The sequence below is a fragment of the Aulonocara sp. 'chitande type north' Nkhata Bay genome, linkage group LG11 (assembly GCF_057382095.1).
Source record: "Aulonocara sp. 'chitande type north' Nkhata Bay isolate Kocher_YH1m ecotype deep benthic linkage group LG11, A_spYH_male_GT1.1, whole genome shotgun sequence".
Classification (NCBI taxonomy): domain Eukaryota; kingdom Metazoa; phylum Chordata; class Actinopteri; order Cichliformes; family Cichlidae; genus Aulonocara; species Aulonocara sp. 'chitande type north' Nkhata Bay.
The window spans coordinates 1,549,495-1,573,029 of record NC_141354.1 but is presented as its reverse complement, the minus strand read 5'-3'; the positions used below and the strand labels follow the sequence as shown (position 1 = coordinate 1,573,029).

Genomic DNA, 23,535 nt, shown 5'->3' with positions numbered 1-23,535 from the left:
TGCCTAATAATTATGCACACCTGATATAGGGTGTTGATGTCATTAGACCACACCCCTTCTCATTACAGTGATGCACATCACCTAATATGCTTAATTGGTAGTAGGCTTTCGAGCCTATACAGCTTGGAGTAAGACAACATGCATGAAGAGGATGATGTGGACAAAATACTCATTTGCCTAATAATTCTGCACTCCCTGTACAGCTGCTGCAGATGGTACATGGTTACATGGTTGCTATGGTGACCAAGACAGTGGCAGACAAGGTTTTGGGAATGAAAAAAGCGAAGGTGTCACGTCTTCATTTTCCTTTATTTTAATTTGTCTGTTCAATATGGAAATTGACTTTGTATGCATACATTGTCCGTGTGTGTGTGGGTGGTGTGTGTGCATTTCTGCTGATTGGAAGTATTGTGGTTTCTTCCTAAATCACCTTGAAGTCACCTTACTGTCAAACTGAAAGCAGAAAAGAAGCAGGAGCATTCTTTCAGAATCTCTACGTGTGTGTGTGTGAGAAAGAGAGAGCGAGAGAGAGAGAGAGAGAGAGTGACATCCTGCTAACCTTTACACCTCTAGTAACTACCTACTCTACACCTCTACTAATCTTATCCTGTGCAGCCATTAAACCAGGCTCAAAGTAAGGCGGTGCGATATGACCAAAATCTCATCCTGATAACAATATATATCACAAAATAGAGCATTTTCTGTAAATTCTGTGAATCTCAGGCAACCTTGTGTACCTGGAGTTGAGTGTTTTGACTGATGCATGAAACTATATATGAGTATTTATTACACGGCGTGGTGCGGGGAAAAGCCGGTTCTAATGTTTGAGTCTAAGGATTATTTTCAGCGCTCTTTTTTGCTCCTCATCCGTAAACTCTCTCCATACTCTTTCACATGATTCTTGCGTAGATGGTAGAAGAGGTTTGTTGTGTTGGAGTCTGTTGTGGGGACCTGTTTGCGGCAAAGTTTGCATAGTAAAGTTTTCTTCTCCATGTCAGACTTTTCATAACCAAACCAGATCCATGCTACAGAGGTAGCCCCTCGTTTAGGAATAAGGTCCTCAATTTGTTTTGACTGGTCTTTCTGTTTCAAGCTGCCTGGTTCTACCTCACCTTCACTGGTCATGCTTGTATTCTCTGAAATGATGAAAAAATATTTCCATAAACAGTGGATTTTGTGACACCACCAAACAAATGATAGCAAATAATATTAAACGGTAGATGTTTTATTTTCGTCATCCATCGTCATATCGCACAGTCCTAGTTTAATGTTTTTTTGTGTGCTGGTGCTTTATTAGCTAGAGTTACACATGATAAAAACTAAATCCATCCATATTACATATAAATTTAATATAGATAGTGGCTCTTTAATGTATTGGCTTACACATTTACCTAACAACAGGAAAATGGACTCCGCTGAATTTGAACCATGGATGACCCAGTTAGGAGGTGAAAACTCAACAAATCAAGCCAACATGGATTTTTCTTTTCTGCTGTCAGCTCTTGTCAAATTCTGTGCACACAACAGATCTGCAAGACCCCACTGACGAGTCCCTCTGACTTTGTTTGCAGCAATGGGCTTTTTCAGTATTCACTTTTCACTTTATCAGATAAAGTGGAATAGATCTTGATTGTATTTCACATTTTTCTTTTTTGTCCTCCTTCCTTTTATTTGCAGAACATGGATAAGACACAACTCCCGTCTGTGACACTGATTGTAGGCTGTGGAGTGTCTTCACTGACATTGCTGCTACTCATCATCATCTATGTGTCTGTCTGGAGGTGAGATATTACAGCTTGCATTAAAAATATTAGCACAGGGCTGTGATTAATGTGAGGAGGAAGTGTTAACAACAGACTAGCAGCTCATCAGGTGGGAGGATATGAACCATCTGACTTAAATCTATCAAGGACAAAAGGACAGTGCTACTAAAAGCATGCTTTCTGCTGGTTTTAAGATTTTCAAAGATTGTGTTTCATTTTATTAAAAAGCCTACAAAATTATTAAAAGCTCTTAAATAAGCAGTAGAGCCAAAATCTAATGTAACAGTGTAGATTGAGAATGTAAAATCTTCTACTTTCCAAAGCTGTACCTACAGTATCTTTTCCATTAGTAACTACTTGGATCGCCACAGTTTTCAGAGTTTTCCATTAGGTCATAGCACCTGATACCAGGTAGCATGTCCGAGCATGTCCTAAAATGTGATGTCGTCAGACTGCATGCCACCGATTGGCAGGTTAGTAGCATCACTCGATGAGTCGTGAGAACTAGGGGTGGCTTTTTCCTGATTCAAATTGATTTTAGTTTGAATAATGCAATATCCATTCATTAAATCCTGATTTGGTTTTTAAATATAAATGTATTATGTCAGAAACGCCAGAATCTCAGCGTAAAGCTCACAAAACTATTTCAACAACCACCAAAAAGCCAAAATAGCAGGTACACGGATTCCGCTCAAACATGTAAACACAAAACGAGATCCACGGCACGTACGCGGACATGCCATCATCTCACAGATTCTGAAGCTGCAGGTTTTTCGTCAATCTCCAACCAAAATTCACTGAATCAGCAACAAAAGAAGACCAAAACTACGCTTCACGTTTGAAAGGCATAGTAAAAAGTGCCCTCTTACTTTGGCAGTTTTGCTCACACCATAATAAAATCACTCTTGTTTCACAGCTCTTTCTCTCAGTATACTTCAAGACCAGTTTACCATCAAGAATCTCTTATTTTTTATCTCTATCGCTATTACTTGCTTGCTTACTAAGCACCAAACTACCGTAGTGCACAGTGTTATCGGCAACAGTTTTTTTCTTGTCTTCCCGCAAGAAAACCTCATTTCTGCTGTTCAGTACCGAAGAAATTGAAACTTTTATAAATTATGCCAAACTGCAAAACACTTAGCTGTGTAATTAAAACCTCTTGAACTTTGCTCTGCTTCACCTCAGCAACATGTTCATATGTGGTTTAATGTTTTTTTTTTCAGTTTTTGATCTACTGCAGAATATTTTTAAGGCGGTTATCTGCTATAAAAAGCCAGGCCAAGAAAATTTCCTTCATATTTTTTTGTTTCATCCTCTGTTACTTTGACACAAAAGCATCTGCTGTGATGTTTAAACCTCTGATGAAGTCTCACAAGTGTCAGTTTTGTTTTTATACTTAGATATAAAAATATGGATATGTACTGATAAATGATCATAATTATAACTGTCTGAGTCAAAATTGAATTAAATTGAATCAAAGCGAAATCGGGGATCACATTGAATCAGGTTGACGATACCCAAGCCTAAAGAGAGCGTCTCATTAAAACCGAGCCTATATTTCACATTTGTTTAGATACTGAATGGGGAGAGTAATGGTGCCATCCTATCAAATCCTTAAGTCTCTTGATCTATGAGTCTGGACAGAAATGGATATAAACTGTACCTGAACCAGTTGGTGGAGGTATAGAACAACAAAGAGTTCTAGTTTTCCCCTTTTGAAGTTTAGAAACTGAAAAAACGTGAGCTTTGCTATCATGTACCACAGCAAACTTTGCATTTCTTTGTATCTTTTCTATTTTTGAAGTCACAAAATATATACCATGTTTTTCTTTTACTAGAGGACTAATTGGCTAAGCAGCTGAAATGTGATATAACACCTAATTCTAGTTTTGTTTTTTTGTTTTATTTTTTTTATCCATACTGACTTTTTGGAGTCCTCTAGGGAAAAAGTGTATTCCCCAAGCAGCTGGTCATTTTTTTGCTGGAGACTGACTGTATGCAAGTGAAACCAGAGGTTGCTACACCAAAAACCTCTCTGCTCTGCGATTGTTTTGACTACAGCTGAACAAAAAAAAACACAACTATTTTTGGTTTGCATCGCACTTTTTGCTCTCTTTCTTTCCGCTACCGCTCAATGAGTAGTTTGTGAATGTTTGCAGACAAGTCAGTCTTCCAAGCAAAGGACAGGTAACCATGGCAATCTGTTAGCAACTAAAGCACCCTTTTTCAGTGAAGCACTGTATACCTCTTTGCAACCAATTTCGCATGCTGATTACCACCAACTACTTTCCAAAGTCTTCTCTAGTGAATGGTAGTGGCCAGTTGGGCCAATTACAGGTAGTGTAATGACAAGACTGGTTTTAAATGACATTCTACTGTATGCAGCATGAAAAATAAAAGTTTTCTTACCTCAGTGAATCTTGCACAAAAAGCATGTTCAGTGTATTCTGGAAAATTAATGTAAATTGTAGAATGAATTTAACCCAAAATATACACTATATTTATACACACACATACATACATATATATATATATATATATATATATATATATATATATATATATATATATGTGTGTGTGTCAAGCGACAAGCGACAAGATACTGGAATGCCTAGAATTGTACAAGATCAATGGGACCCTAAGAGCCTTCATCAGGAACTCAATGGGGATGTGGCGTACAACACTAGAGGCCAACTCCAAGCCCATAGCACAAGTCACCATCAAGTGCGGGATCTACCAAGGAGATGCTCTGTCCCCACTGCTGTTCTGCATAGGCCTGAACCCCCTCAGTGAGATCATTAACAAGACTGGCTACGGATACCGACTACGGAACGGAGCAGCTGTCAGCCACCTCCTGTACATGGATGACATCAAGCTGTATGCCAAGAGTGAACGAGACATCGATTCACTGATCCACACTACCAGGCTATACAGCAATGACATTGGAATGTCGTTCGGACTGGAGACGTGTAGTCGGATGGTATCAAAGAGAGGGAAGGTAGTCAGAACTGAGGGGATTGAACTACCAGAAGGCAACATTGCAGACATAGAGGACAGTTACAAGTACCTGGGGATCCCGCAGGCAAATGGGAACCATGAAGAGGCCGCTAGAAAGGCTGCAACCACCAAGTACCTGCAGAGGGTCAGGCAAGTCCTGAGGAGTCAGCTGAATGGTAAGAACAAGATCCGGGCCATCAACACGTACGCCCTGCCCGTGATCAGGTACCCTGCTGGGGTAATAGGCTGGCCAAAGGAGGAGATAGACAGAGCGTTCTCACTCCCGAGGCGTAACATGTCGACGTTTTGTCACGTCCCGCGAAAGGAACGCGAAAGGAGACCTTCGGCGTTCTTATGGTACGCGGCGGGTTATGGCTGGAATCCAGTGCAATGACGCTCCCGCGGGAGTAGACGTTCCAGCCCTGTATTCCAGCCCTAAACCTAACCTTATCCCTAGCCCTGACCATAACCTTATTCCTGACCTTAACCAGGACTTTAATGATGTTAAATAGCGTGTTTCTAAGCGATTTGAAGAATAAGAGCGAACATGTGTAGGTTCAGTCCAGACGGTTCTCATATTTCCTCTTTTTCCGAGGTCGTCATTTAGGAACGTGGTGGGTAGCCGAAAACGTAATATGGTGACGATTTGTCACCTAGCGTAAAAAGTTACGCTTTGGGAGTGAGAACGGGTTGAGATAGAAGCCACTGACATAAAGACAAGAAAGCTCCTTACCATGCATGGAGGGTTTCACCCCAAGTCCAGCACCCTGAGGCTGTACGCTAAGCGGAAGGAAGGGGGCCGGGGACTGGTGAGTGTCAGCACCACAGTCCAGGATGAGACAAGGAACATCCAAGAATACATTGGGAAGATGGCCCCAACTGACCGAGTGCTCAGTGAATACCTCAGGCAGCAGAAACCCAAGAAAGAGGAGGGAGACGAGGAACCATCATGGAAGGACAGGCCCCTGCACGGTATGTACCACCGGCAGATAGAGGAGGTGGCTGATATCCAGAAATCCTACCAGTGGCTGGACAAAGCTGGACTGAAAGACAGCACAGAGGCACTAATCATGGCAGCACAAGAACAAGCTCTGAGTACAAGATCCATAGAGGCTGGGGTCTATCACACCAGGCAAGACCCCAGGTGCAGGCTGTGTAAAGATGCCCCAGAGACAATCCAGCACATAACAGCAGGGTGCAAGATGCTAGCAGGCAAGGCATACATGGAACGCCATAACCAAGTGGCCGGCATAGTGTACAGGAACATCTGTGCCGAGTATAACCTGGAAGTCCCGAGGTCAAAATGGGAGATGCCCCCAAGGGTGGTGGAGAATGACCGAGCTAAGATCCTGTGGGACTTCCAGATACAGACGGACAAAATGGTGGTGGCTAACCAACCGGACATAGTGGTGGTAGACAAACAGAAGAACACGGCCGTAGTGATCGATGTAGCGGTTCCGAATGACAGCAATATCAGGAAGAAGGAACACGAGAAGCTGGAGAAATACCAAGGGCTCAGAGAAGAGCTCGAGAGGATGTGGAGGGTGAAGGTAACGGTGGTCCCCGTGGTAATCGGAGCACTAGGTGTGGTGACTCCCAAGCTAGGCGAGTGGCTCCAGCAGATCCCGGGAATAACATCGGAGATCTCTGTCCAAAAGAGCGCAGTCCTGGGAACAGCTAAGATACTGCGCAGGGCCCTCAAGCTCCCAGGCCTCTGGTAGAGGACCCGAGCTTGAAGGATAAACCGCCCGCAGGGGCGTGCTGGGTGTTTTTTTGTCAGACTGGTTTTACACTGTTGAAATATCCTATTATAGTATGAAAAACGTTTCATGCGTGCACGCTAAAAATAATAATAAAATTAAATAATAATTAAAGATAATTTGAACAAACTCTGTCAAAGGAGAGTTTTACAGTTTGCTTCAAACTTGGTTTGAAAAAGTCAGCATTAAGAATCACCTCTTGCATAAGAGTTAGAGATGCACTGACAAAAGGAAAAAAAGGGAACAGACTGCTAAAAACAGAATATACAAAAAAAAGTCTTTGCACTTGGAACCAGATTGTTATTTTGAAGATCACTATATGTCTAGAATCTTTGCATCCCTCTTAATATGTTCTGTTGTTGGAAGAATACAGTGACACTGTAACAGAGTTCTGCTTGACAGATTTAGGGCTAGCACTGTTATGTCACAGTGAGAGTATCTGGGTTCGAGTCCTGCTAGTCAGCTGTGTTTCTTCTGTGTGGAGTTTGTCTGCTCTCCCTCTGTCTGCATGTGTTTCCTCCCACAATCCAAAGATGTTAATAAACTGGCACTATAGAACATCCTCAATTAGTATTTGGTGCTGTGGTGGGAAAATACCACAGCATCTGGAGAAAGCCTTGAAGTTGATGCCCCGATCTTTTCCGTAGGTCTGACTGCTAGTTTCACTCATAGGTGTCTCTTTCATCCTCCTGCAGGTACATCCGGTCTGAGCGTTCAGTCATCCTTATTAACTTCTGCCTCTCCATTATCTCGTCCAATGCTCTTATTCTCATTGGACAGACGCAGACACGGAATAAGGTAAGCCAAACTCTTCCCTAGTGAATGGTAGTAGCCAGTGGTGCCAATTAAAGGTAGTGTAATGACAAGACAGGTTTTAAATGACATTCTACTGTATGCAGTCATATGAGTGAGAGTCACTCATATGACTGCAGTCATGTTCTTTGCCAGAGTATGTATTAATGAATAAAGTGTCTTCATACTTGTTTCCTGTCTTCACCTGTTGTTTCAGATCTTATGCACCCTGATTGCTGCGTTGCTTCATTTCTTCTTCTTGTCTTCATTCTGCTGGGTTCTGACAGAGGCATGGCAGTCCTACATGGCAGTGACAGGCCGCCTCAGGAATCGCATCATACGCAAGCGTTTCCTGTGTCTCGGCTGGGGTGGGCTTTCTCTCTCTCCAATTTTATTTACTTTCTTTCTTCTTGCGCTTATTCACCTTGTTCATCCTGTTTTTCTTCCTTATTTGCTTCCTGCTTTTTTCTTCTCTTCTTTTTTATCCCCTTTCCCTTTTTCCCTCATTGTTCACATCAGTTCCTCCTATATCTTTTTTTTCTTATTTTTCCAGGTTACTGTCCTTTTCTTGCCTAGTTTGTGCTTTCCTTCCTGCTGTTTTACCTTTCATTACCTGTTTATTCTTTTCTTCACTTCCTTTTATGTGTCTTGTCATCTACCTCATAATCTCTATGTTAAAGTCCATTTTTATTTCCTCCCAGGTCTCCCTGCTCTAGTAGTGGCGATCTCAGTGGGATTCACCAAGGCAAAGGGTTATGGAACATCAAGCTAGTAAGCAAGTTGTCCTATAGAGCTGTCATTGTATGCTACCTCTTCTTTAACTATTAATGGCAGAGTATTACACATGGCTGAAGGTTTGTTTGCTGTGTGTAATTGACCTCTCTCTTTTTTCCTGTCTCATCGATCATTCACTTCTTTTTCACCTCATTCAAACCCTTCATGTTCCTGCACTTTCTCTTCAAATCTCTCCCACATTAATTCCCTCTCTCAACCTCCATGTTTTCCTGCTTCTTTCTTGTAGCTGCTGGCTGTCTCTGGAAGGAGGTCTTCTCTATGCATTTGTGGGACCTGCTGCAGCCGTAGTCTTGGTATTTTTTCTACCCTTTTTAGTCTATGTTTGTATTCAGTGCATTAGTTTAACCTGTAGCTATAGCTCCCATCATGTGCCAATTTCATGTGTGTATCTGCTTAATGATTTATTAAACCTAGTAGTCATTATAGTAGTTGCTATACATTTTAATCATTCTAACAGTCTTGGTACTGGTGCTGTAAACAGATGATAAAAGTGCAGGATTAAAAGAAACTCAGAATTAAAATTGAAATATTGACCCAGGACAATAATATTATAATATTATTATTGTGTTTAAGCATTACTGTACATCACCATTTAGACCTTTGGACAATGACTAGTGCTGGAATCTCAGTGTAACATAAAATAAAACATTGAAAACATTGCACAATTGGATATTCCCTTTCCCTGATCTTTCATTTTTTCTGTCTCCTCTTATCATGCTTACTTCCTCCTCCTTTTCCTGCTCTTCCCTAATATTATTTACCTTTTTTCCTGCCCTCCTTTTTTTCTTCCATTTCCCTGTCAATGTGCTTCGTTTTCATCTTTTTCTGCCCCACGTCTTTATTTTCTCCTTAGTCTTTCTTTCCTCCTCTGTGTCATCCATGGCACTTTCCTGCCCTTAATCCATCCTCTTTAGTTCCTGTCTTCTTTGTTGTCTTTTGCTACCTTCCATTCTTATCTTACTTCCTTCTTTACTCCCTTGACATTTGTCATATTTCCATGAAGTTTTTATCCCTTTTTTCTTTTCATCCCTTTTTCATCTTCTTGTTTTCCACCTTTAATCCTCCTGGATTTTTTTTCTTGTATTGATTTGTCTCTTTTCTATCTCTTCTTTTTTCTAGGCTGTTTATTTGCCATAATAATCTCTGATGTTTATTAATTTTCCTATTAATTTTATTCTGCTTCATTGTCTATGCCTCATTTGCTTCTTGCCTTTCCTGCTTTCTATATTTTTACGTCATGTTATTTATGCTTCCTGCTGTCTTTTCTTTCTTTCTTTCCTACTTCATCATTTACCTCCTGTTACTCTCATAATTTTTCTTTGTCCATATTCACAGTATGTTCTTCTCCGCCTTTTCCTTTTATCATTCCCTTTACTTCATTCATGGTTTTCTAAATACTGCCACCTAACTTAATAGTTTTTTTTCTAGTTTACAGCACATACACATTTATCATTAGAACAATAATAATAATAATAATAATAATAATAATAATAATAATAATTTACAGGTAATTCCAGTAAAATCTGGGTGAGACTGAAATCCTTGCCCATTCTTCTTTGCAAAACAGCTCCAGCTCAGTCAGATTAGATGGACAGCGTTTGTAAACCATCCCATTGTTGCCCTGGCTTTATGCTTAGGGTCGTTGTCCTGCTGGAAGCTGAACCTCCGCCCCAGTCTCAAGTCTTTCGCAGACTCCAAGAGGTTTTCTTCCAAGATTGCCCTGTATTTGGCTCCATCCATCTTCCCATCAACTCTGACCAGCTTCCCTGTCCCTGCTGAAGAGAAGCCCCCCCAGAGCATGATGCTGCCACCACCATATCTGACAGTGGGGATGGTGTGTTCAGAGTGATGTGCAGCGTTTTGCATTTTGGCCAAAAAGTTCCATTTTAGTCTCATCTGACCAGAGCAGCTTCTTCCACATGTTTGCTGTGTCCCCCACATGGCTTGTGGCAAACTGCAAACGGGACTTCTTCTGGTTTTCTGTTAACAACGGCTTTCTTCTTGCCACTCTTCCATAAAGGCCAACTTTGTGCAGTGCACGACTAATAGTTGTCCTATGGACAGATTCCCCAACCTGAGCTGTAGATCTCTGCAGCTCGTCCAGAGTCACCATGGGCCTCTTGGCTGCATTTCTGATCAGCGCTCTCCTTGTTCGGCCTGTGAGTTTAGGTGGACGGCCTTGTCTTGGTAGGTTTACAGTTGTGCCATACTCCTTCCATTTCTGAATGATCGCTTGAACGGTGCTCTGTGGGATGTTCAAGGCTTGGCAAATCTTTTTGTAGCCTAAGCCTGCTTTAAATTTTTCAATAACTTTATCCCTGACCTGTCTGGTGTCTAAATCCAATCGAGAATCTGTGGCAAGATCTGAAATCTGCTGTTCACAAACGCTGTGCATCTAATCTGACTGAGCTGGAGCTGTTTTGCAAAGAAGAATGGGCAAAGATTTCAGTCTGTAGATGTGCAAAGCTGGTAGAGACATACCCTAAAAGACTGGCAGCTGTAACTGCAGCAAAAGCTGGTTCTACAAAGTATTGACTCAGGGGCTGAATAATTACACACACCCCACTTTGCAGTTATTTATTTGTAAAAAATGTTTGGAATCATGTATGATTTTCGTTCCACTTCTCACGTGTGCACCACTTTGTGTTGGTCTTTCACGTGGAATTCCAATAAAATTGATTCTTGTTTGTGGCTGTAATGTGACAAAATGTGGGAAAGTTCACTGTAATTAGCCACTGTAATTAAGCCAAGTTGTACTGGCATCAGAAATAGCAGTTTTAATAATCATATTCATATGCTATATCAGGTATATATGTAGAAATCTTATAAGATGTTAAACTTCCAGCTTCTCACAGCTGTTGTTGTATTGACCTATATTAACCCCCCTGTAGTGTTTGGCCCAAACCAGAATTAAATCACAGACAAACTTCAGCAGAAAGCGCACTGCAGTGACACCGTCCTTGTTTTGATAATCAAATCTATTAGCTACAGTTTCGGCGATTCACTTCCCAATTTGCCTCTCCTCACCACAAGTGAACAGCTTGTTTGGGTGTCCTTATTTTCCACAAGCTGCTTCTCTAATAAAGAGCTACCTCTGCAATATGCAGACACCCCGGAACACTATCGGAGTGGATTGTACCAGAGAGTTTTATAGAGGGCAATTGTTCAAGGCAGTAAGACTGTATGAATTAAAAAACCACCACCTTTGATTTTGCAGAGCTCACATTTTATGTATTTTTTTTAGCGTACCATTTCAATTAAAAATAATGTCTGTGTTAGTTTTCTTTTAACGTTCATTCTTCATTTTGTGACACTAATATTTGGCCTGGTACCAATTAGTATTTGCAATGCTAAACCTACAGTAAGTACAGCTAATGTGCGATGTGACTAATTTATATGCATACTGCTGCCATCGTCTCATTATGATGAACATCACCACCATTGCTTTCCATTACTGCCATCACCAGAGCAGTGCTGCATGCAGTGAAAGTAATGAAAGTGTCTTTGCTGCGCTTTAATCTTGTACCTCTTCTCTTCGGCAGGTTAACATGGTTATTGGGATTCTCGTTTTTAACAAACTGGTGTCCAAAGACGGAATTACTGATATGAAACTAAAGGAGAGGGCGGGGTATGCCTTATACCACACATCCATTTTACACAGTGACCTATAACCAGCCTCATTGCTCTAGGTAGTGGCTGAGACCGGTGCAGTTATCAGCTTCTAGTCTGAAATTGTCCCGGGCCATTATGTCATTGGCAAATTGGTTGAAGAGAACAACATTTTTAATCCGAAGAAGATGAAGTAAAAAGAAGATTCAGAAATCTGGCTGAAATTATATTAAATGAACAAGCAAAAGAAAATATACTGTTTGTTTTCACACATGTGTGAGTCACGTGACACTGCAGACAGAAGACAAATAAAATGTGGAGGCTGTCTGGTTATTGGTCCTGCACAGACTGAGCAAGATGATGTCTCATTTCATTGCTTTCCTTTTAAGTTTCAAATGTGTCACATTTTCCTCCAGCTGCTCTTTCTTTGCAGGTGTTGCTCTTAATGTGAAGTTCTATAAACCCATCCATGTCTTTTTTTCACCCGTTTGGTTGTTTCTGGTAAAGGGAAGCAGGGACTTTAAGCAGCGAGACCTCACTGTAAAGGGAAAGCTGGCTTATTACGACTGGGATTGTATTCTAGCTCTGGCCACAATTTCTGTTTGTGATAATGGCATTTTAATCAAAGTTTTGGAAAGAATGGAAATGTGAACAGTGAAGACAATTCAAGTCATTGAATGAACCCAATAAAACAATACATGGAAATCATAATATTGAATTTTATCTCCTTAGAACTTAATAGAATACCTTCAAATAGAGTCACGTTCTTTGAGGAAAGGTATAACTTGGAGCAGGGGTTGCACCCTGCTATCATGATTAGCATTGATATAGCTTTTTATCTACAGGGATGAAGTGAAATGCCAAGCTTCTCAATTGCCAGATTTCAAACTCAGTGGCAGTTTCCAACAATTCATGGGAGTTTTCCAGCTGCCAGAAAAATTCATGGAAAACTGGTCTCATTTTATTTTGCTTCGGGAAAAATACCATGAGACGTGTTTCATTCACACTTTATGTGTATATTGTTATCATTACTGATAAACCCCTTGGCCAAAGCAAAAGATATGAAACCTAGTAGTAATAAACCATAAATGTATTTCAAATTTACAATAACTTGAAGTAGATATAGTATTTTTTATTAATATTATTATTATTAGAATTAGTAGAATAAGCAGATAAATGCGTCTGATATTGTTCATAAAGACACAGTGCAGCATTTTGGGAAATATACTTTAGCATTTGTTGAGAAACCTTAGGTGTGTGGACTGCCAACATAAGGGTGGGAATTCTGGGAATCTGGGGGCAATACACCTTCCAGCAACTTCACAGTTGTTTGTGTCATGTGTCAGAAATCGTCTTCGCATGGACCAGTTCCGGTAACTGGACCTTAACTGGTTCATGGTCTGTCACATCAGTATCACGTTTATTTGATGTGTATTCAATGATGTGACACAGCCCACTATGTCTTACAATGTTGCAATGAAGAATACTGGAGGGAAGGCGCAGGGCTACTGGCTAAAACTTCAAATGCAAATTAGAAGACTTATATAAATTAGACTTGACTGTGGACTTACAGCTAGTAAGGACAAACGAAAGGCAGAGGACGAGGTCAAACTTTAGTGCAAATTTGAATGATGAGCACTGGATGAGATTTTGTGTTTCTTAAGTGGTGTTTCAGCAAACACCACTCAACTCTTGGATTTACAGTGCTGTGAAAAGAAAATATGTGCCATCTTCCTGGTTTTGAAGGTTGTTTTTTTTTTGCATATTTGTCATACTTACATGTTTCAGATGATCAAACAAAATTTTGTCCGGTCATCAGCACTGACCTTAAGAGAGGCCTGCAGTTCTTCAGATGTTGTTCTGGGCTCCAGGATGAGTTCTTGATCACTCTCACAGTAATTTTTGTAGGCCAGGCACTCATGGCAAGGTTCCCTGCAGTTTCCTCCATTTGTGACATATTTAGGTGTCAAAAACTAAGAAATCAGAAATGAGGAAAATACTTTTTCAAAGCACTGCAAACTAGTTTTGTGTCCAGCTGGACACGGTGTGTTAATATGATAGCTCTGGAGTTGCTGGAAGGTGCATTTGTACAGTTGTCTAACATGTTTAATGCTGCTTTTAGTTCATGCATTATATCAGTCCTATCACCTGACTATTGGTTTGTCAATTGACAAAATAGGCTGCATCTGATAGATGGGCGTAATACCTTTGACACTACCTGCTGGATAGTGAAGACTGAAGCTACATACAGAAACATAGGTTTAACGTACTTTAGCATTGGCAACGTTTCTCTGACCAAGAGAATATGTCTTTCTTTTATATCCAGTCTAAAGCAAATAAGCATGCTTTTCAGGATGTTAGACTGTTTCTTAGTGCATCAGAGCCACAACCCAGAAAACCTGCTTAGAAAAATCTTGTTATGTACGTAAATGTTACAATTTAGTTTCTTTAAAAGATATGAATACTTAAAAAGTATATTTGCCTAGGTAGGTAGTGATGGCAAATGTCAGTAGACTGATGGTGTAGCTTCTAAAAATTGGTCAGAGCACAGAGCAGACATGTACCCTGCTGCCCTTTACCTCGCAGGCTGTTCTGTCCCCATTGGCCATGTTGGTGCATTCAGATGTTATTTTATTTCTCTCTCTGAAAAACATGTTTGCGTTCTTCAATGATCTCTCTGTTCAACTGTACTTGTTTTTATTCTGTCTGAAATGTCATGTTTGAGTTTGCACAGAATCCCCTCTCTCTCACTCAGGGCTCTCCAATCAGGGACACATCAGTCTCAGAAGCCCCCTCCCTTGTCATCGGTGATTGGGTAAAAAAAATACCTGCCCATTCCACCCTCTCTGTAGTGTATGGTTTACCAGCCCTATCAATTGCCAAACCTGCAGAATCCTCTAGCAAGCTCCTCTGATTGGCTTACTATTATTTCCTGCCTATTCACCTCACTATTGATTTTCCAATTGATCCTGCCTCCCATTAGCTGGGTAGAATAACACAGTGCCTTAGAGTCTGACAGTTTCTGTAATGCTTTTTATAGAAAATGTCTTTTTTCCAATAACTCGTGCTAAATGCATAGCGGTAATATTAATCTTTTCTGTATGCTTGAATAGTATGAGAATGTGTGCGTGTACCAAGTTAAAATGGTTGTCAGGATTTTATCTCTGTTTTTGTATTCCGTAACTGATGGCGGAACGCATAGCCTGACTGACAGCATGAACTGGTGAGACTGTGTCTTGAATTTATTAGAACTTAATTGGGAATATAAATGTCAGAAATGAATATCTGGTTACATCTGTTCAGAGTGATCGCTCAGGCTATTTTGCTAAGCTATTTAGTTGTGGCCTAACAAAATCACAGAAGTAGAAGAAATTTATGTTATTATTTCATGTTTCAATTAAACTTGATAGCACAGACGTTTTTGACCTTGGAATGAGTCATTCTAATTTTAGTCTTGCTTGCTTTGCTATTGAGCTTTCATCAGCATGCTCCAAGATATGGCTCATATTGTGTGCTTCCATACTTGCACTTTACTTGAGTGCATAAATACAGTCAGACAAGTATGGCTACATGATGTGCACAAGAAATACGGCAGTGTTACGCTTCTCTCCCTCAGTGGTTGTAGATCATCAGAGATGAGAGATGAGAACCACGTCTACTGGCGGGCATTGACAGTAGACATGTTGTGGTGTTTAGTGCTGTAACAGTTTTGCAGATGTTGACAAAATTAAGTGTTCAATTCGAGAAAACCCTACCCTGTTGAAATTGAAGTACTATTCTATTATATTTGTAACTTACCATGAGTATCTTGAACCACAATAACAGTCTTCATGTAACCCAAATACTTACATGACAAGAGGTGACACTAATTGTAAGGGCACCATCTTCTTAAAAAATTGTCTTTATGTGTTATTTTTTTAAGAATAGCTATATTGACCATAACTGGATTGGACAATCAAAAATGTCACATCATTTATTCATAAAAGTTTGTTACTTAACAGGTAAATTATTTTGGGGGGTTTTCTATCTATTTAAATTTTTGGAGAAAAGATGGACGTAGCTAGTGTGACCTTATGTGTCGGTTTCTGAACTTGCATTTTAGAGTTTCAAGATAAACATTTCTAATTTTGCCATCTTGGTATGAAAGAAACGTGATATTATGAGAAGTTGCAGGCCTGACTGAAATTGCTTGTTTATTGGCTAATCGCTTGTGAGTGACAGGTTGTTAGCTAATGAGCAATAGCATGGCTAAACCTTTTTCCATCATTTTTTATTTTGTATTATACAAATATGACTGAGACAATGAACTCGGGGCCAAAGTGTTTACAGAGATCAAGAAAGAAAGTCTTTTTAACCTCTTTATTACCAGGCTATAAAAGTGGTTGACTATTCTAGCATAGAGTCTATAGGGACTGCTTTATTCAAGGCTGTGTCCAGTGTAGATGCCAAATCATACATTGATTTACTTTGTGAACTTTTCATTCTGTGACTCTGAAATTTGTTGTTCTTTGCTTGGTAGAGTAGAACAAAATAGTAAAGAAGGATGTCTAATGTTCTAATCTCATTTCCATCACATGACTCTTCTCAAGCATCCAATCCAAAACATGTTTAATGAAGTTAATTAAATATGTAGAATGATTAATTGCACAGCAGGGTCCCCACCAAACAGGTCCAAAACAGGTCAGCCTGAACGTCAGATGGGCCTCGCCACTGAAAATTAAAGGGTAATTCAATTAGAAAATTACAACAGACAAGAGAGGCCAAATCAAATCAGTGCTAGAGCTCCTTTCCTCCTTAACGAACATTAAATGGTTTCAGTCATCAGGCCGTATATTTACAGGTTGTAATAGAGGGTTAATCGAACATTTAGCTTTGAGAACCTACCATTTGCTCTGAAATCTTATAAAGTCTATAGACAGGTTTATGTTTGACCAAAGGATTACCTTCCACCTGATTAATGTAATATTTGTCTGTGAGCTGCACATTATTTATTTACTGAGCTTAATGCATGTCACCCCACCTGCCAAATGGCCACCTTTTGCCTCTCAATCCTTAAGACCAGGGAAATGGTGTATTTCACAAAGTGTTGATTGCTTTTTAATATCACTGCCTGCAGTGTACATTTAGTGCCTGTATTGCCCTTTAACTTGAAATTGAATTTCTTCCATTATGTGATTTTTAATCCTGGCATCCATAGGCTACAAAAATCGATTCCCTCAGCTCCTCTGCTCTAATTGTTGTTTAGCAGAAGGCCATATGGCAACAGATTAGTTTGTTATTACTTGTCAATATTGCAAGCATTGTAGTCAGTCTTTGTCTAGCAACAGCAGCGGTAGGAGAGCTGCAAACAGAAGAATTTTGGGAGGAAAGCAAAGCGATGTATTTTCATGGTGATCACACCTGCAAATCAACTAAATTTATTTTGTTTATTTGTTTGCTTACTTTTTGAGTGCAAAATTATAGAAATACATGTAGAGAGTCAAAATCTTTAAGTAGGGATGGGAATTGATAAGATTTTAGTGAGTCCGATTCCATTATCGATATCGCAGATTGATTCACTTACGAGAGTCAACACCATTGTTAAGCAGCAATAAAAAAAACTTCATACATGTAAATTAATTGCATGCTTCGGGTCAAAAGTTTGTGCATGTATGCTATTTATCTGCTTTATTGTTACCAGTGTTGTTGTCGTTACTCAATGTTGCACAGAACACTTTCCTCAAAGGAATGCAGTACGTTACTTAATTACTCTCATGAAAATAATGTAATTCGTTATACTACGCGTTACATTGCTTTCATGTTAGTAAATAGCTGAAACATATGGTCTCATAATCACCGTTTAAAAATATAAATCTGAGGCTACAACCCCATGCACTAACACAAATCCCTAATAAGGACACGCATCTCTAAGGCTACATTCACACTGCAGGCAAAAGCGCATCAAATCCGATTTTTTTGACCCTATGCGACCCATATCCGATCATGGTCTGACAGTGTGAACAGCACAAATCTGATATTTTCAAATCCGATCTGGGTCACTTTCGTATGTGGTGCTGAATCCGATACATATTCGATGTTTTAGAAAGCGACTGCTGTTTGAACGGTGATGTCGCATTAAATCCGTCTTTTACGTCACTGACACAAGACAGACGCTAATTATCAGCGCCGGAGAAGCGCCCACGAAGACATTGTGAACGCTTCCTGGCCATCCCGTGTAGATGTCAGTGAAACTGTTGGGAAGACAACGTGAACATTTTATTTGTACTGTATAATCTGCAGATTCTGACAGAAATCTGTAACTATCTTTTGAAGCACCGCTCCTCTCTAAAACAGCAATAAGGATAATTATTAGGTTATTTACATTATTATGTAAATAACACAATAACTTAAAGCAAAAATTGGGAAACGTAAAATCCGAAGTCTTTATATTAAGGGCCATCAGTCAAGCAATATTGTTTGCTCTGGGTCTAAACAGAGCGCATTGTGTGTGACGTCTTCTTTTGCGCATGCGGGCACACTAGAGCACGTTTGCTGTCGCATTTTATTTGTAGTGTGAACAAGCAGACAAAAAAATCGGATTTGAGCAAAAAATCGGTATTGAGCATTAAGACCTGCAGTGTGATCGTAGCCTAAGATCTTTCTGTTAGTAGAATACAAAGCTGACCGCACAAAGCAAAGATGACAACCAGAATAAAAAAGCGGTCACTAGTGAAGCAGATTTTATGATTAGAAACAAATCAAATCAAATCAAATCAAATGAACAGGTAGAAAAGGAGGCTGCAGTCTGGCTGCTTGTTACCAGTTGATGTTAGGCTGCTGGCGTTCTTGGCTAGCTTAGCATTAGCATGCTGTCTGTGCAGATGCTTTCAAAGAACTGACTGAAGAAGTCACTTGATGAGTGATGAAACGTTTCTCCCACTTAAAACGCTACGTCCAGATGAATAGAATCAACTTTTTGGGGAATTTCTTACCTGGATGATTGAGCATGCATCAAGGCAACCGAAGCTGTGTTAGCAGCATAATGCAGTTGGATGCAGTTTTCCACTTTACCATTTCGTCCTTTTGTGCAATAAAAATAAATGTCCATATCCATGCTTTAGACTGCGTCGCTATTTTGTTCCTTTGACACTTAAACTGAAATCAGCCAAAGAACTGATAAACGGGATCAATAGGCAGGCATTTGACTACTGGGAACAAGGACCAGTTCTCGATTCCCATCCCTAGCTTTAAGTGAACTAATTAAAACAGAAATCCACCCAAACATCACGTTTGACCACCACTGGGTCCATTTGATACTTCTGAGAATAACTCTGGCACAAACAATGTGGCCCACTGAGAAATATCTACTTGCTGTAATGGAAATGTAAGACAAGCAATGCTTCAATGATCCAGAAAATCAATGGTAAACATTTGGTTTTGGTTTCAGAGCCCTGTATACACAATCATTTCTTTACTTGACACTGACAGTCTAGAGGCCAAACATTTGAGTCAAAAACAAGAGTTTTGTTTTTGACAAAACCTGCAGACAGACAAAGACTTTGGCGAACATCAAAACCTCTAACATTCACCGCCAAACCCTTTAGGTTATCACCTTCAGTAACTAAATGATAACATTTTACATCAACGCTGTTTCACGCATTCTGTTATGAGAAATCTATGTGCACAAAGTGATGTGTTTTTAAGCCTAGCCCTGAACAGGTTTCCTCCAACTTGATGGAAATGGTCAACATACATGTGTAAGACTTGAAATCTTAGAACTGGATTTGGTATTTCTAAATACAAGGTGCAACTTGTTAAAGAACATTTAATCAGATACTTGTGGGGGTGTATGTATATATTTGTGCATCCAGTTCTGTCTTTTTCAAATATTAAACATCTATGATGTACAAATCATTCCACCCAGGAAAAAGAACATCTCAAAGAAATCATTAAATGCCCCAAATTACCATGGCATTCATGCCAAATGTAAGTGTAAGTAAGCTTACATGATACTTAAAGTTAGGATATGCTGATATCTCAGCAAATTGCTGAGTGAGAACACCATTAGAAATATTTTCAGACAGTCTCAGATAAAAGACTTTGAAGAAAATGTCAAAATGTGAAATAGACATGACTTTGGCTTGCATTAACTTTGTAGCTCCGATTTTGGCTGGGTGGCCATGAGAACAGAGACAGCTTTTTGTTGACTTAAATCAGGGGTGTCAAACTCAAATACACAGAGGGCCAAAATTCAAAGCTGGAACAAAGTTGCGGGCTAACATTAATATTTATTGGGAAAAAAAATTCTTCGTCCAGATATAAGAATGAATCTTTTCTTATGGACTCAAACAAGTTTTGCTGAAAAACTGAATATGGAACAAGCAAAGCTTAATACTAAACAATACATATATATTAGCTGTATAACACCAGTAGGCCAGCTCTAATAGTAATTTGGTATGGCTTCGGGCCAGAGTTTGATACCTATGACTTAAATCATTGTTACATACTGAATGCATTGTTGACATGTAATCTTGACTCAGGGATTGTATGGAGCCAGGTGCGTTTGAGTGTGTCTGTGCGAGTGTGTGAGAGAGGGAGAGAGAGAGCATCTTTGCATACAGGCTTGGCGTTTACTCAAAACCAAGCACAAAACCAGCACGTGATCATGGTCTGAGCGGCAGTGATGTCAGTCCTGTTCAGGATTGGCATTTGACTGAAGCTTTATGAATTACAATGAGAGCATGCCAGTGAGCGCCAACTCCTTCATGCCACCGGCTGGTTATTTGTGAGGAAAATCAGACATTATGTTTAATAGGAAATGCTTAATAATTGAGCAATCTTTGCCCCACCTCCCCTGCCCCTCAGCCAAACACGGGTAAACCCAAAACCATCCAACAACTGTACAATAGCCCTGAGAGAGAGACTGTGCGAGAACACTGTGCGAGAACACTGTGACTCACTGTGCGTGCGTGGCTGTATGTGTGCTCACGTGCATCTGTGCGAGTCTGTGTGCAGGTGCATCTGTATCTGTTTGTGTATGTTACAGCGTGTTAATTTGACTTTGCAGTCAGATGACAGTGCCACTGTACAATATGACGCTCAAATGTGCCAAGTGCGGAGTTATCTCTTCGGCTGACGTTTCCACCACAGCTACCAGTAACGCCATGTTAGTCCTGCTAATTATTTTTCCTTAACTCCTCTTACCTCTGTTCTCTCCTCTACCTGCCTTCTTCTCCCTCACTTGATTGGTTCTCTGTCCTTTATCCTTCTGTCATTTTTTTCTCCCTCGTGCACTAGCAGGGAGGATTTTGTTCTTGAGGGTTATGTGCTCTTACTCAAAGCAAACTTGTGTTAGCTGTACCCATGTAAATAGTTTTGCATATGTGATCGATTGAATGAGAATGAGAAAGCGTGTTTGTGTGTTTGTCTAATAGGAGATAAAGAAGCAGATATTGAAGGGGTATTAGCATATACTTATATTTATTGTCTGTCTGTGTGGGTGGGCGGATGTGCCTTGCTGTCATCTGTAAGTTCTTAGGTTGACCATTATGTAACTATTGCCTGGGCAATAGTTTTCTGCTTTTAGAGACTGTGCTGATAGAATCTGATTAGAAAAAGGGAAGGTAGTTGTCCTCTTTTTTTGCAGTATGTCTGTTACACTTTTCTAAAATCCAGAAATACGACCAATAGCCACAGGCTTAAGGTAAACCCATTTTGCTCATTTACAGCTCTATATTCTACATTTCTTGGACACTGCTACATTTATAGTTCAACACAATCCTCATCTATGTTATACTGGACCTCGGGGCCACCCTTTTGTCAGAAACAAGCTGGTTTTGTTCTTCAAGTTTAAGCAAACTTTCTTCTAAATGGTTTGCTGCCCAGAGAAGGTTTGAGCAGCTAGTTATTGGGACAGAGACATTATATTACAAAATAGCATATGTTCAGTACTCTGTGGGATTTGCACTGAACTATTATTATACATTTGCACAGACCTGCCTATTCTGATTTTGAAACAAAGTCGTCCTCCTAAACTTTAAACAAAGCTAAGGAGGACGTTTTTTACTCCCTCAACCAGCTCCATTCACATTTCCTGTAGTCTAAAAGACACAGTGCATACTTCCAGCTTCTATGCTGAGCAGTTATTGGCTGGTTTTGCTTTATTCTACTCCTAAACATTTCTGTTGGGCTTGGGTTGTCAATTTAGAGGGCAGGTGATAGGGGTGGGCGATATATACGATATACAATAGAAACGATATAAATTTGGCCAACGATAGAGATTTTGACTATACCGCTCTATCGCGATAGCGCATGTTGATGATGTCGTTAAGCTGCGCCTGTTTTGGTCAAAAGCATCGCAGCGGCTACAACCATTATAATCTGCAAATTATGCCGGGCGACAGTCATAGCAAAGAGATGAAGCACTTTTGAAATATGGGGAAAGCCAAAAACTGCGCTTCCTCCACTTCCATAACATTGATTCATTAATGCTGAATTCTCTCGCAGCTGCTCTATTTCCATGTTGTTGCAGTATATTAATAACTAACCTCGTATTGTGGATGAATAATCTCAGTTGTTCTCCTGACTGAAGTTTGGCCCGTGTATAGCATCCTGCTATGCGATTGTCCCTAAAAACATTTTTTAAACAAATTTCTGCACGCCCAAATCGTTTCGAGGTCAGTAAGCACAACCAGAATTCATACATAAGGCACACTCTCGATTTTTGAGAAAATTAAAGGATTTTAAGTGTGCCTTATAGTGTGGAAAATACGTTATACAGAAGAAAAGAATATATCGTGATATATATCGTTACAGCACATGCTTCAAATTATATCGCGATATGAATTTTAGGCCATATCGCCCAGCCCTAGTAGGCGATTAAATGCAGTACTTCATTTTCTTGATCAGAAAGTTCTTATAGTGCCCAGATGTGTATTTTTGCCTCTGTGCTGATTTTGAGATGCTTTACTTAAACTCGGGCCTGGGCTGTAATCACAGGTACAGGAATTTGTCCGTTAACGTTTGACCAAAATATTCCATGCTAACTGAAAATTATTACAGGTGACTACCTGCTTGAGCTGGTCATTATTATTATTACCAGCATTGTGTAAAGCTGCCATTGAGGCAAACAGTGTTTGCTTTCAGGATATTACAAATGACAGCCACTTGGTCACCAAATGTCTCATAACTTCTGTGTGTAAATTATCATTGGATTGTTGTAGAGAAAAAAGTAAGCATTAGGTCTTAAGTAAAGCTGATAGTTTATAGTTTATAAATATATTAACACAATAGCATAGTTATTTTATAGAATGCAAAATCTCATCATTAGTAATATTTAAAATATTATGTATTTGCTCTGAGAAAGCAATTGGTGACAGTGGGGAAGAAGAACTCACTTAAAGTGTAAAGTGCCAGTGCAGACACTGACGTGGTACAGTGATGCTGCACAGGGGTTTACTGCTCGCAGGGTGGAAAAGTCTCCGCACAATGGGACAAAAGAAACGTGTGATATGCTTTTAACAAAGCCCAGGTTATTACCAGAGGTGGAAATTAGCTATGCTTTTTCAGTTATTTATGGGTTTCCCATCATTGTACTTTGTTTTTGTTTTCTACGTTCTAAATATGGATGCCAGGTTTCATTTTGCAAAATATCAAGTTTAGAAAATATGAATTGTTGACCAAAAAAACATTTGACAAATAGGAAATATTTTATCCTGAGATAAAATGATCATACAGAACATTTTAAATAAACCCACTGTGTGGCTAGTGAGAATTTAGATATGTGGTAAATAATGAAAGTTACCAGAGACTTAATTCCACTGTTGTTCATGATTTGTAGT

The 23,535-nt window shown here is 39.7% G+C and overlaps 1 protein-coding gene across 10 annotated transcripts in view; it reads left to right on the top strand.

Moving 5' to 3' along the window:
* Positions 1 to 23,535, top strand: part of adgrb1a (adhesion G protein-coupled receptor B1a) — a 210,769-nt gene that overhangs the window by 167,123 nt on the left and 20,111 nt on the right. For 4 of the 10 annotated variants that reach the window (XM_086310179.1, XM_086310174.1, XM_086310178.1 and 1 more), the window contains 7 exons: positions 1,678 to 1,781; positions 7,216 to 7,318; positions 7,530 to 7,680; positions 8,014 to 8,083; positions 8,334 to 8,400; positions 11,650 to 11,735; positions 20,763 to 20,861. In XM_086310179.1, the coding sequence (XP_086166305.1) occupies positions 1,678 to 1,781; positions 7,216 to 7,318; positions 7,530 to 7,680; positions 8,014 to 8,083; positions 8,334 to 8,400; positions 11,650 to 11,735; positions 20,763 to 20,861 (680 nt within the window). Of the gene's footprint in view, positions 1 to 1,677; positions 1,782 to 7,215; positions 7,319 to 7,529; positions 8,084 to 8,333; positions 8,401 to 11,649; positions 11,736 to 14,471; positions 14,532 to 20,762; positions 20,862 to 23,535 lie in introns of all 10 variants that reach the window. The other 6 variants (XM_086310171.1, XM_086310173.1, XM_086310172.1 and 3 more) reach the window with 3 other exon arrangements.